Source organism: Sander lucioperca, chromosome 1 (assembly GCF_008315115.2).
Source record: "Sander lucioperca isolate FBNREF2018 chromosome 1, SLUC_FBN_1.2, whole genome shotgun sequence".
In the NCBI taxonomy this organism is placed as follows: Eukaryota; Metazoa; Chordata; class Actinopteri; order Perciformes; family Percidae; genus Sander; species Sander lucioperca.
The window spans coordinates 11,090,998-11,102,391 of NC_050173.1; the positions used below are offsets into that span (position 1 = coordinate 11,090,998).

The window sequence follows — 11,394 nt, forward strand, 5'->3', positions numbered from 1 at the left end:
TTAACCCTCAAATAGCCCTTTGAAGTTGTGGGGTCCGGCATTTTGGCCCCACAAAGCTGTCCGGACCCCACAAGTATACTGTATTCCCGGTTTTTGGACACCACGAATATAGTTAAACAAGAACACACACACACACACACACACACACACACACACACACACACACACACACACGCACACACACAGGATTATGCTTCCAAACGTGCACTTCATGGTGTTTCCAAAGGATACCTAACCTCTCTTTAAACTTGAAGTTAGGAAGTGAGTGAGTCTTAGCACTATTTCTCTCTTTAGGAAAATTACTTCAGATGAAAAATAGAATGTAAAGAAATTCAGGAGCTAATTCAGAAGTATGTTACATGCATTGAGGGCTGATAGGACATTTAGACAAAAAAGATAAGACAGTTTGACCACTTTCAAATACATTGTGGGAGGTACTAGAGTTGCAAACTTTCATCTTGTGCAGCAAAGACTTATGCAAAATCATGCTGTTAGAAAGTTGCTAAAAACAGTACACAACAGCTTGCTATTTCCATCAACTGTGGAAGTAGCTTCTGCGTGAATCTCTTTGAGTTAAAAATGACATTACATGGAGAAAATCTGGATAACAGTGAAGTAAATTTGCTACGGCTGAATGTGCATTTAAGAAATAGTTGTCATGCCCATGGGAAGAAGAGTAGCTACAGAAATATGTCCAAACATTTGGCCTTCCTTTATGTTAAGTTACTGTATTATGTCAAGTTACTTTATGGCTGGCCTTTTGGCTGAGTCAGTTTGGCGGGCTCAATAAAAAGAGAAAATTCCACAGAACTGATGATCAAGGCGACTGCTGAAGAGAGCTAAAAAGAAACCGACACATTTAGAGCTCATCACTACAGCAGGATTAATTTAAGTTGGTGTGTTCAAAGGTCAACACACCTGCTGACATTTTGCCATACAGGGCAAAAATATGGGAGTGAGGCAATTTTGACCAGGCACTGCAGTACAACTGTGAGTGAGCAGAGACTGGAAAATAGACTTGAGTAAACAGCTGATAATCCTGTGGGAAATAGCCTGAGGGCAGACTTTGTGCTGTGGTCATAGACACAGCAGATGAGGCTTGTCACATGAAAATGGTCAGGTACACTGACTCGGCAGCAGTTAAAGCAAGTTAAGGCAGTACAATTTATGTTTGAGGCACCAGTGTGAGCAAGTGACTGACTGGCTGGCATGACTAAGACACAATGTCACTAATGTTAGCTATTGTTGAGTGACACATAGTGTAGAAAATACTGTGTACTGTGTATTTGGTTTGGTTTGCATATGTCAGTTTGTTATGTCCAGAGGCCTCTTCTCCTGTGCTCCTTGCCATTGCTCATGTCTCTGTCCTTGTTCAGTATTTTCTAATACGGTGTAATCGCTCCTGTGTAGGTACGAGTCTTGCCTTATGCCAGCTGAGAATAAGCCTCTAGAGATGTCTGTGCTGAAGAGAGTCAAAGAGCTGCTGGCTGAGGTGGATGCAAGGACCGCGGCTAAACACATCACCATGGTGGACTGCACGGTATGCACAAACGCATAAATATATGCAGGTGACATGCAAGCACAGATGCATACAAAAGCACACATGCTGACTTGCATATTCACATACAGTAAATGCATAAAGACACCCAATGTGACCAGTAATATGTATGCATGTATGCACACAAACATCACACCACACATACAACTGATCTGTTTTTTTAACTCTTGGACAGGTGGCTAGAATATTAGGTGTAACATCAGACATGCAAAGGATGATGGGAGTGTCCTCAGGGTTGGAGTTACTGACACTACCACATGGACACCAGCTACGACTTGACCTACTGGAGAGGTACAACCACAATGTCTTCCGTCATACATCACTCACTAACTCCTACATTAATTCAGCTATTGATTATCTGAACACTTCTGTTCTTCTCCTCCATCTCTTCTCTTCTTTTCCCTCTGTTCTTATCTTGTAACACACTACAACCTGCCACAGTGTTAAATTCCGGAGTTGCTTTCAAAATAGGCTTTGACTCAACAACCTCTGTTTCCCTATCAGCAGCGGCAATAAACTTTTATTGATGCATCTTATTGAATAGCACCTTCTTTTCTCAGGTTTTATACCATGTCTATCATGATGGCGGTGGATCTGCTGGGCTGTACAGGAAGCACAGAGGAGAGGGCGGCCCTGCTCCACAAGACCATCCAATTGGCAGCAGAGTTGAAAAGCAACCTGGGCAACATGTTTGGCTTTGCTGCTGTGATGAGAGCGCTGGAGCTGCCACAAGTAAGAGATAAATAAGATATATATATATATATATACAGAAAAGAAGTCCCCATCATAAGTACATAAACTCCAAGGGTTTCTGAAAAAATAATGCATTCTTAAAAATGTTGTTGCGTCACTCATTGCTACAGATTTCCCGCCTGGAGCAGACGTGGATAACATTACGCCAGAGACACACAGAGGGCGCTATTCTTTATGAGAAGAAGCTCAAACCTTTCATGAAGAATATGAACGATGGCAAAGGTGAGATCATAGATTACATAGTTGGTATGTGTTTCATACATGCGTGTATTTATTTACAGCTCTGAACTGAAAACTCTCCTCCTGCGTACAGAGTCGAATGCCCTGTCCAACACCTCCCTCCCCCACATCATTCCTATCCTTTCCTTATTGGAGCGGGGTATGGCTGTAGGGGAGACGCTGGAGCCCTGGGAGAGTGCAGAGGTTGGAGTAGACGTGGTCATGTACCACCTAGAGGCAGCTCGTACCATCGCACATCACGGGGGGATCTATAGAACCAACACTGAGACCAAACTGCAGGGTAAGTCCCAGCGTGACCTGAGACAGCATGCGTTTGTTTTTAGCCATGCTAGCGGCGTGGCTCTATGTACGGCAATGGTTTGTCTGTGGATTTGGACCATCCACCACTTTGGTACAGACTGAAAAATGTCAACAACTATTGGATAGATTGCCATTTTGTACAGACATTCATGGTTCCCAGATGATGAATCCTAATGATTTTGGCGATCCCCTGACTTTTCCTCTAGAGTAAGATTTCTCAACAACTATTGGATGGATTGCCTTGATATTTGGTACACACATTCATGTTCCCCTCAGGATGAATTGTAATAACTTTGGTAATTAAACATTTTTTATATGCCCAATAATTGAGTTTATGACCAAATACATCCAAAATTAATGACATTCTCATCAGCTTCAGCTGTAGGCCTACTTCAGTGGGTAACTTAAAAAAAAAAACAATATTTTGTTATATTTGCTGGAACTGTCACTATATCCTAACAGTAGCACATGGTTAGCAAATCATGTTCCTCTGCCTCCCCCTAGTGCTCCTAATGGCATTTGCAAGTTTCCACTGACGACAAGCCAAGGAGTCTCTAACACAGTGTCAATGAATGCCCATGAACTCCAGACACAACTGTAAAACTAGGCTGCGTTGATCAAAATGAATCACGATTCTGTTACTGCATTGCCTATTTCTCACCTCGAATGTTTTCAGAAACATATTTCACTGTACTGTTTAGCTGTAAAAAAAAATAATAATAATAATAAAAAATTAAGCTGTGTGACCACTTTTGGGCAGCAATGGCTCAGGAGGTAGAGCAAGGCATCTTAATCAGAAGGTTGATGGTCCTGTTTGCATTTCAAAGTGTCCTTGAGCAAGACACTGAACCCCAAATTGCTCCTGATGGGCAGGCCAGCGCCTTGCATGGCAGCTCCGCCACATTCTGTGTATGAATGTGTGTGCATGAATAGGTGAATGAGAGGCAAATTGTAAAGCGCTTTGTCTGGTAAGTTAGAAAGGTGCTATATAAATGCAGTCCATTTACCAAGTCGAGCCAAAACAAAGAACCGCTCACCGGCCGGACAAAAAAAGCAAATTGTCTCACCACCCCTTTTCCCCTAATACTGTTTGCTTTAAGTTCAATAATACAGTCAACAGTGTTAATTATTTCATCTACACCAAACCTAAGATATTATGAACAGATTTTCTCAGCACAGCATCTTGTGTTCTTGTGGGACAGCTAGTATTGTGTTACATCTCATGCTGTTGATAATGTGAGTGTGTGTGGTTACTGTGTTAACTGTATTGATCCCTAATGCCTCCCCAATGGTTTTCAGTTTGAGGCCATTACTGCTTTATTGAACAGTGTGTCAATAGCTTTCAGCACACATCTCTGTTTCCTGTTATATCTCGCCATCTATCAGCCTCAGTCTTCTCCCCTCATCAACATTTCTATGAGCCAAAGTTGAGATGCTTACTTCATACCGTTGTAGAAATTGGTTCTGTTTGCTATCTTTAGTTCATCTAAAGGGTAAGGTTATGGAGTTTGAATTATTTAATTGAGCATTCAATCATGAAAGTTCATTCTTTACCTTGGTAGCAGTATGTGAGGTCCAAAAGTCGTTCACGTGATAATAAGTGGTCATATATAAGGGAGAAGAGCGCTGATGAAGGTCATGAGATATGGGTGAAGGGATAGTAAGTGGACCTTTTGAGTTAAGATAATTTTGCCAGACAAAATTATGATAAGATTTGGGTTTTCAGTACTTTTGTTAATTATTCAAATTGACTTTTTAATATAATTTTCTTTCAATTGTGACTTAGTTTCCTCCTTTTTTTCTTTTAGCAGTAGTTTTCTTTTAATTATTTAGTTCTATTTTTTTGTTACAGTATTATTTATATTGTAATATTTCAAGTGCTTTTGATAAAAACAATTTTTAATTCTAAATAGAACAGAGACTTTAAGTTAGTAACGTTAATTTTATTAGTTGACAAAATCAGTTCAGTTTTAGTTTTTCCACAGCACAATATCCACAATATCATGAATACAATGTCGTCTACCAAGAGTAACCCCTACTCCTCTCCTCTCCAGGATTCCAGGAGCAAGCAGAAATACACGAGATCTTCCAGACAGAGTTTCAGATGCGTCTCCTGTGGGGCAGCCGCGGCTCTGAGGGCAGCCAATCAGAGCGTTATGAGAAGTTCGACAAGGTCCTCACCGCTCTGTCACACAAGCTTGAGCCTCCTGTGCGCCACAGCGAGCTATAGCATCTGCCCTAACACCCAACATCGCCAAAACACCCCCATCTGCACTCACCACTCATTGTGGTATGGTCTTGTTTTGCATCGCAAAGGATGATGTGGAAGAGTCCAGCGCGAACACTGGGAGGGGGGAGAGTGAATGAAGAGGCAGCTAACCGAGCATGTGCAGTGAGCAATATAAAAAAGAGGGTCTCACTTATAACACGTGTTGCACTCACTATGGACTTCTTCTGTTCCTCCCTGTGGACTTCCTCACTTATCGTAAAATATTTAAATGGTGTCTGAGAGGAGACAAGCTAAGTGGACAAGAAGATGGGGAGATGGGGGAGATGGGTGACCAGCTCCTCTGCCTGGTACAAACCGTAACGTGTACGGTGTGTCCTGAGGGCCAAACAGAGCTGCAGAGTTTTGCTTTGCTCCAATAAAACGCAGACTCTCTCTTGTTTCAAACTGCTGTCACACACTGTAGCAGAAATGCTAACAATAACTTGCATAGCTCATAATAGATGTTTTGTCTGTGTGTGTGAGTGTGGGTCTGTATGCGTGCGTATGTATGTATGTTTACATGCCCTCAGTCCTTATTTATTTTGCTATGATCAACGGATATCTAAACATCATGGACGTTGCTTCACCAAACTCATGAGAAACTGCCAGTGCTCATTCGGAGGGAACCATGTTCATAAAAACTCATTAAATATGTATCAAGCAGTCCCATTGACTCCCTTAAAAAATGTATCGGGCATGCATTAATAAATGTATCCAAAATAATACATTTGCAGACATCATGCAGCAACTTCAATGTGAGGGTTTTGCGAATTGTTAAAAATGTTAAGAGGACAAAAAAACGTCCCTCTGTTGTAGCTGTTTGACTAATACATTTGGTCTTGTACACATAATTTAGCTTAAAATGGCACTAACAGACAGAGGACAAATGGGATCTTTAAATTTAGTTTAAGCAATGTTCACTTAGTATATAAACATTTATGAACATACATTGGTATGACTGAAGCTTTAGTTTAAAAAGTTGCAGAAATAATTACAATGGTTGATGCATGCAGCTATAAATGTTATACCAAGTAAAATGTTGCTTTAAACTGCCAATTAAAATATAACAATGTGTCAAACTTGACAATATGCAGATGATACAGTGAAGATCTTTCAGGTCTGTGGATAATCTTGAATGATACCAAACAGACAGAGAAATCTGTTATCTTTCATCTTTTTGCCAGTTTTAAAAACAATGAATTATAAAGGAAGTTCCCAAACTAAGCCCAATAATAACATGTCGACAGCAGCCCTGCTACAGAGAATGTCATGTTGTATGTTTTGAGTTTGTGTTTCAGCAATAGAGCTAATCATTTTATTGCTATGGGATTACATTTTGGTTGACTGTTTGGTGTTAAATCTTTGCTGTATTTACAGCATGTCGGCTTGAGAGGGCTGGAGCTGACTCTCAGAGCTATGCAATCATTTCAACCAAGGGCTGAGGCCCCTGAGGAACAGACACCCAATCACAATATTCACTTTTTGCCCCTGACATCACCTTCTTTTTAGATGTATATTCTTTGTTCTCTCAAACCCTAGCCAAACTGATAATCTATATATGAACTAAAGTCATATCAGATATCAACCAAACAGAAATAATTAAAAAAAGAAATATCCTTCTGCCCGAGAGTTGCATATCAGAGATTCTTAAATGGATGTTTGATTATCTGGACATGTACAGATCAGTTCATGAGGTGAGGAGCCATGTGCCAGCTCCCACTGTGGTCCAACAGGGGGCGATCTTTAGTCAGAAAAAAGCACTGAATCATTAATTGTAATACAATATAACAGGACGGCATACAAACAAAATAACACATTTATTGTGTGTGTTTTGAGACCAATGTTTGACATCAGTGTTATCAGATATACCTACTGCTTTATGTTTGATATCTGATAGCACTGATGACGTGAATGTGATGATGTTGATGTAATATGATTTGTCCTCTGTTGAATGCTGTACAGGAATGCTCTGACAGTGTGTGGATTCTCCTGTTTTTTCATAACAGGACTGTGTGAGATGAACGTAAAAAGCAAAAAGACAAGAATTGTTTCAGGTATGATCTCATGGTTTTTTTTTACGTACTGTACATAGCAATTCACTTTTTTTCAAATAAAATGATTGCTTGTGTCAAATGGTGTGGTTTTGTTCAGACAAAAAGCATACACATATATTTCTCATAGTCATCAAATCCCAAACAATTTAATAAACAATTAAGTGTTGCCTTGGTAGGTAAACTTAGATCTCAATTATTGTCTAAAAGCTATTTACAACACATCAATGAGCCACACTGTTGCACCGGGTGACATGATCCTTCATGAACATGGGCAATGTAGTTTAGTTTGAGTCATCCTACATACACTGCTACATATTTACTGACAAAAGCCCGGGAGTTGGAGAGGATTGGGAGACTGTAAACACATTGCTGTCTTTTCATGAGATTTGTTGACAATAATTATTAGAAAAATGATAAAGAAGAAATAAGAAACATAACCACCAGATTTATCTCTAAACATTTCTTTTTAGAGTAGAAAACGACACCACCACTGAGTTCTAAGTAAGATACTTAGCAACAACTAGTTTCAAATTGATAAGGGTAAAAGGCTTGTTCTGAAGGAACCATTTTCTTGCAATGCACATTAGTAGTCAATAGGGGGCAGCATTTCCCTGTCAAACCAAAGCTGACCCTTCTCTTATATACAGTTTACAGTTATCCCTCTTCTAGCCAGCTGAAGCCATCAGCATCCTGGTTCCTGATCCAGTTTAGGTGGCTCCTCCCCAGGTAGACCAGAACATCCTTGTTAGTCTTCTAGTTTCTTGGATAATGCACCCTCCTGAGCACTTTAGCTATATTAACGTTCATTATGCGTAGAAATCTGCAATGTATCTTGTGTTTAACTGAAAATGCACCGTATGAAGTGAGCATGCGTGTTGTGTGAAGCCTCACACATTGTTTTGCAGACAGACCCATGGTGATGGCAGTGGGAGGGAGACAAAGACAGATGGACTGTGTGCGTGTGTGTATCCATGCATGTGAGCGTGTGTCTGTCCGTATGTGTGCATGCGTGTGTTTTTGTATCAACATGTGCTTTTCTCAACATGTGTGTGTATGTGTGCAATAACACAGATGTTGATGGAAAACTGCTTTAGTTCTTGCTGCTTACCCCCTTCATGAAGGAGGCAGTATAGTGCGGCCTGGCAGCTGTTAGACTGAGGTGGGGGGTCCAGTTTATAACAGGTGAAAATATTGCTGAGGAAATCAGAAAGTAGAATAATTACTACATTTGTGACAGTAAAAAAAAAAAACATAATGTAGCAGAAAATACAATAGAATCAAACAGAATAGAACAGAATAGGATGCCCCATAATCTGCTATAATAGAAAATGATCATTCGCTCTGCTCTTTGTCCCCCCTCTCCATACAGTTCCATAGGCGTAACATGTTATGGATGTAATCTCTAAGAGGATTCTCTCTGCATGGTATCATGGTACATGTTAATTTCAGCTCTTTATGTTCCTTATTGAAACAGACCTAAGATCTCCCAGGCCTGCCAGCCAGCCAGCCAGCCAGCCAATCGTCATCAATTCACCCCTAATCTCTCTCCCCCAGTCCCTTTATAGCTAATCCATTGTGTGGGTCATTGTCATCTGATCATGTGTGACCCTGGCTGCTCTATAGCTGGTGCCTGGCAGCTTAGCGTTGACTTTTGACGTCCATCTACAGGCAGATATGTGGGGGGAGTTCAAACTTTTCCTAGGTTCGAAACATCGAAAATCACATTCAACTTTGAGTATGAGATGCTGAGATGAAGATTACTGAAGTTTGGGTCGGATGTTGGACACAGCCAACAAAATAATAGGAAAGAAATATAGTATTTGTCATGTCAGAGGTTACCACTACTCCTTCACCAAAAAAATAATGAAATAATAAAAAAATAATTTGTGATTGTAATTTAAAGCGTATGAATCAATAGATTATGAGAGCAGATCCTTTTAACAGGGCATTGTGTATTCAAGTTTTACAAACACAGCATTAAGGACATTAGATTGGGCATGTCTATGGAGGTTAAGGTTAACAGGCATTTCATATCATCTTTTACTGAATACATACATTTATCCTCTGAATTAAAAGTCTAATATTGATATTTACACCTGTAAAACAAATAGCATTAAATATAAGTAGGTCACGGTCAAGGTAGGTCAAGGTAACTTTATTAATACCCGAGGGTAGATTTGGCTTACAGGGGGTGTTGAGTGGGTCAGCCTCCTTTTACACACACAAACATAAAGTATTGCACCTATTTGTGTACACTTATCAAATACATGTAAAGTCTCGTTTTTGTTTCATTCATACTGGCATGAAGAAAGCTCAAGAAGGCCATCAGAGTACAACAGAAGCACGGCGTACCATCCGCAGCTGTACGTGCACCTCGAGGCAGCTTAGCCAATGTAACGTGACAACCAGTGATGGTGTGAACATTCTAGATCACTCATGAAACTTACAGCCATAACAATCCCACCCACAACCCCTCGTCTGCCTCTTTGCACCCCTCTGAGCACATGCGTGTATACTCCTCATTCCAGCTACAACGAAAGGCTGCAGCCACTAATGGCACTCATCATGTCTTCATTATCTTTCAAAACTTCCACTGCGGCCTTCACCGTCAGAGGACCCCCTCGTTTTCCCGCCTGCCTCCCAAACCTACGCCTCACTCTCCCCTCACCCCCGCCAGGCCCCTGGTCGATCTGTCTATCTGCCCCTCCACTGACTCCTCATTAACACATGAATGAGGCCAGGGAAGGGCCTGCTAAGGCTTGGACGCCAACAGAAGGCAGCGGATTTGCAATTCAAACCTCTGACTGACTCCCTCCCATCCCCACCCCATCCTCACGGCCCTGTACACTGGGACTGGAACTGTCACCAGTATGATTGAGGATGTAAGAAGGGAGAGAGAGAGAGAGAGAGAGAGAGAGAGAGACAGATGTGCATTCACACACTCGTGTCATGCACACTTTCATATTGGCATACACAATGCAAATACATGCAGAGATGCACATTCACAGGGCATGTGAGAGAAAGTGGTGTACAGTATATACTAACCACTTTCCAATATAATGATTTTTTTAAATAAAGTCCAAGGGAATACCAGTTCATAAATGGGGACACCATCACACAAAATCAGTCACAGAGATGCTTACTGTTCCCAGAGTGCAAACTAAACATGGAGAAGCAGCATTTAGTTACCATGCAAAACAGAGCTGGAACAAACCAGAGGATGGACCTGCCCCAACTTTGACTGCCTTTAAAACCAGATTAAAAAAAAACGTTTATGTTCTGCACTGCCTGAGACTGATTTTTATTTATGTGTTTAATGCATTATGTAAAGCACATTAAATGTCCTTTGTGTATGAAATGTGCTATACAAATAAACTTCCTTTGCCTTGGGATAATGGAGTTGATATTTACAATATTGATTCTGGGGTTCACAGAAGCACAACCTACATTGTGTGCAGAACAGAACTCTAAAAAGTACTCTACATGTAACTGTAGGTGTAAAAATGTAAACATTGTAAATAAAAACTAAAATCTAAATATCTGAAGAATTTGCTCAAAAGCTCCTTATCTCCTCATATTGAGGGCAGAGTCTCAATATGAAATACAGTATAACACATAAAATAAAATAAAACTAATTGAGCAACAACATTTTACAAAAAGACAAAAACTACCCCTGTAAACCAAATGACTATATATATATATATATATATATATATATATATATATATATATATATATATATATATAGTCATTACTGTAGGCTACGTGATTATGTTTCGCCAATAAAGGCCATTTTAATTTGACTAAAAAATGAAAGAGAGAGGTGAAAATTGTCAATTAAATAACAAAATACTTTCCTTCTTACGTTACGAGTTTTCTTTCATTTTTTTCTTTCAAGTCTCCTTTGTTTCAATCTTTATTAAAAAAAAATTAAATATACAAACATTGCATACATGTACTCAACACAGTGGTACAGAGAAACAAGAATGTGAATTGCAATGCATCAATAAATAAATCATATTAATAATAATAATATGTTTTAAAGGATACATAAACTTCAATAATATAAAACTGTGATTATCAAGTTTCCTCTTTTTTATTTTTACAATCGTCTTTTTTTTCAAACTTTATTTAGTGTTTCGAAAAATAGTTTACAGTCATCACAGTACGTAATCAAATAAAATACAAAAATATGTTTTACAATCAAGTCTACTCTTGTA

The 11,394-nt window shown here is 39.7% G+C and overlaps 1 protein-coding gene across 3 annotated transcripts in view; it reads left to right on the forward strand.

The window, feature by feature from the left end:
• The window catches only part of sh2d3ca (SH2 domain containing 3Ca), a 53,493-nt gene extending 46,766 nt beyond the window's left edge, over positions 1 to 6,727 (forward strand). For 2 of the 3 annotated variants that reach the window (XM_031277938.2, XM_031277940.2), the window contains 6 exons: positions 1,411 to 1,540; positions 1,734 to 1,849; positions 2,119 to 2,290; positions 2,422 to 2,533; positions 2,625 to 2,831; positions 4,906 to 5,081. In XM_031277938.2, the coding sequence (XP_031133798.1) occupies positions 1,411 to 1,540; positions 1,734 to 1,849; positions 2,119 to 2,290; positions 2,422 to 2,533; positions 2,625 to 2,831; positions 4,906 to 5,081 (913 nt within the window). Of the gene's footprint in view, positions 1 to 1,410; positions 1,541 to 1,733; positions 1,850 to 2,118; positions 2,291 to 2,421; positions 2,534 to 2,624; positions 2,832 to 4,905 lie in introns of all 3 variants that reach the window. The other variant, XM_031277937.2, reaches the window with a different exon arrangement.
• The last annotated feature ends 4,667 nt before the right edge of the window (positions 6,728 to 11,394 follow it).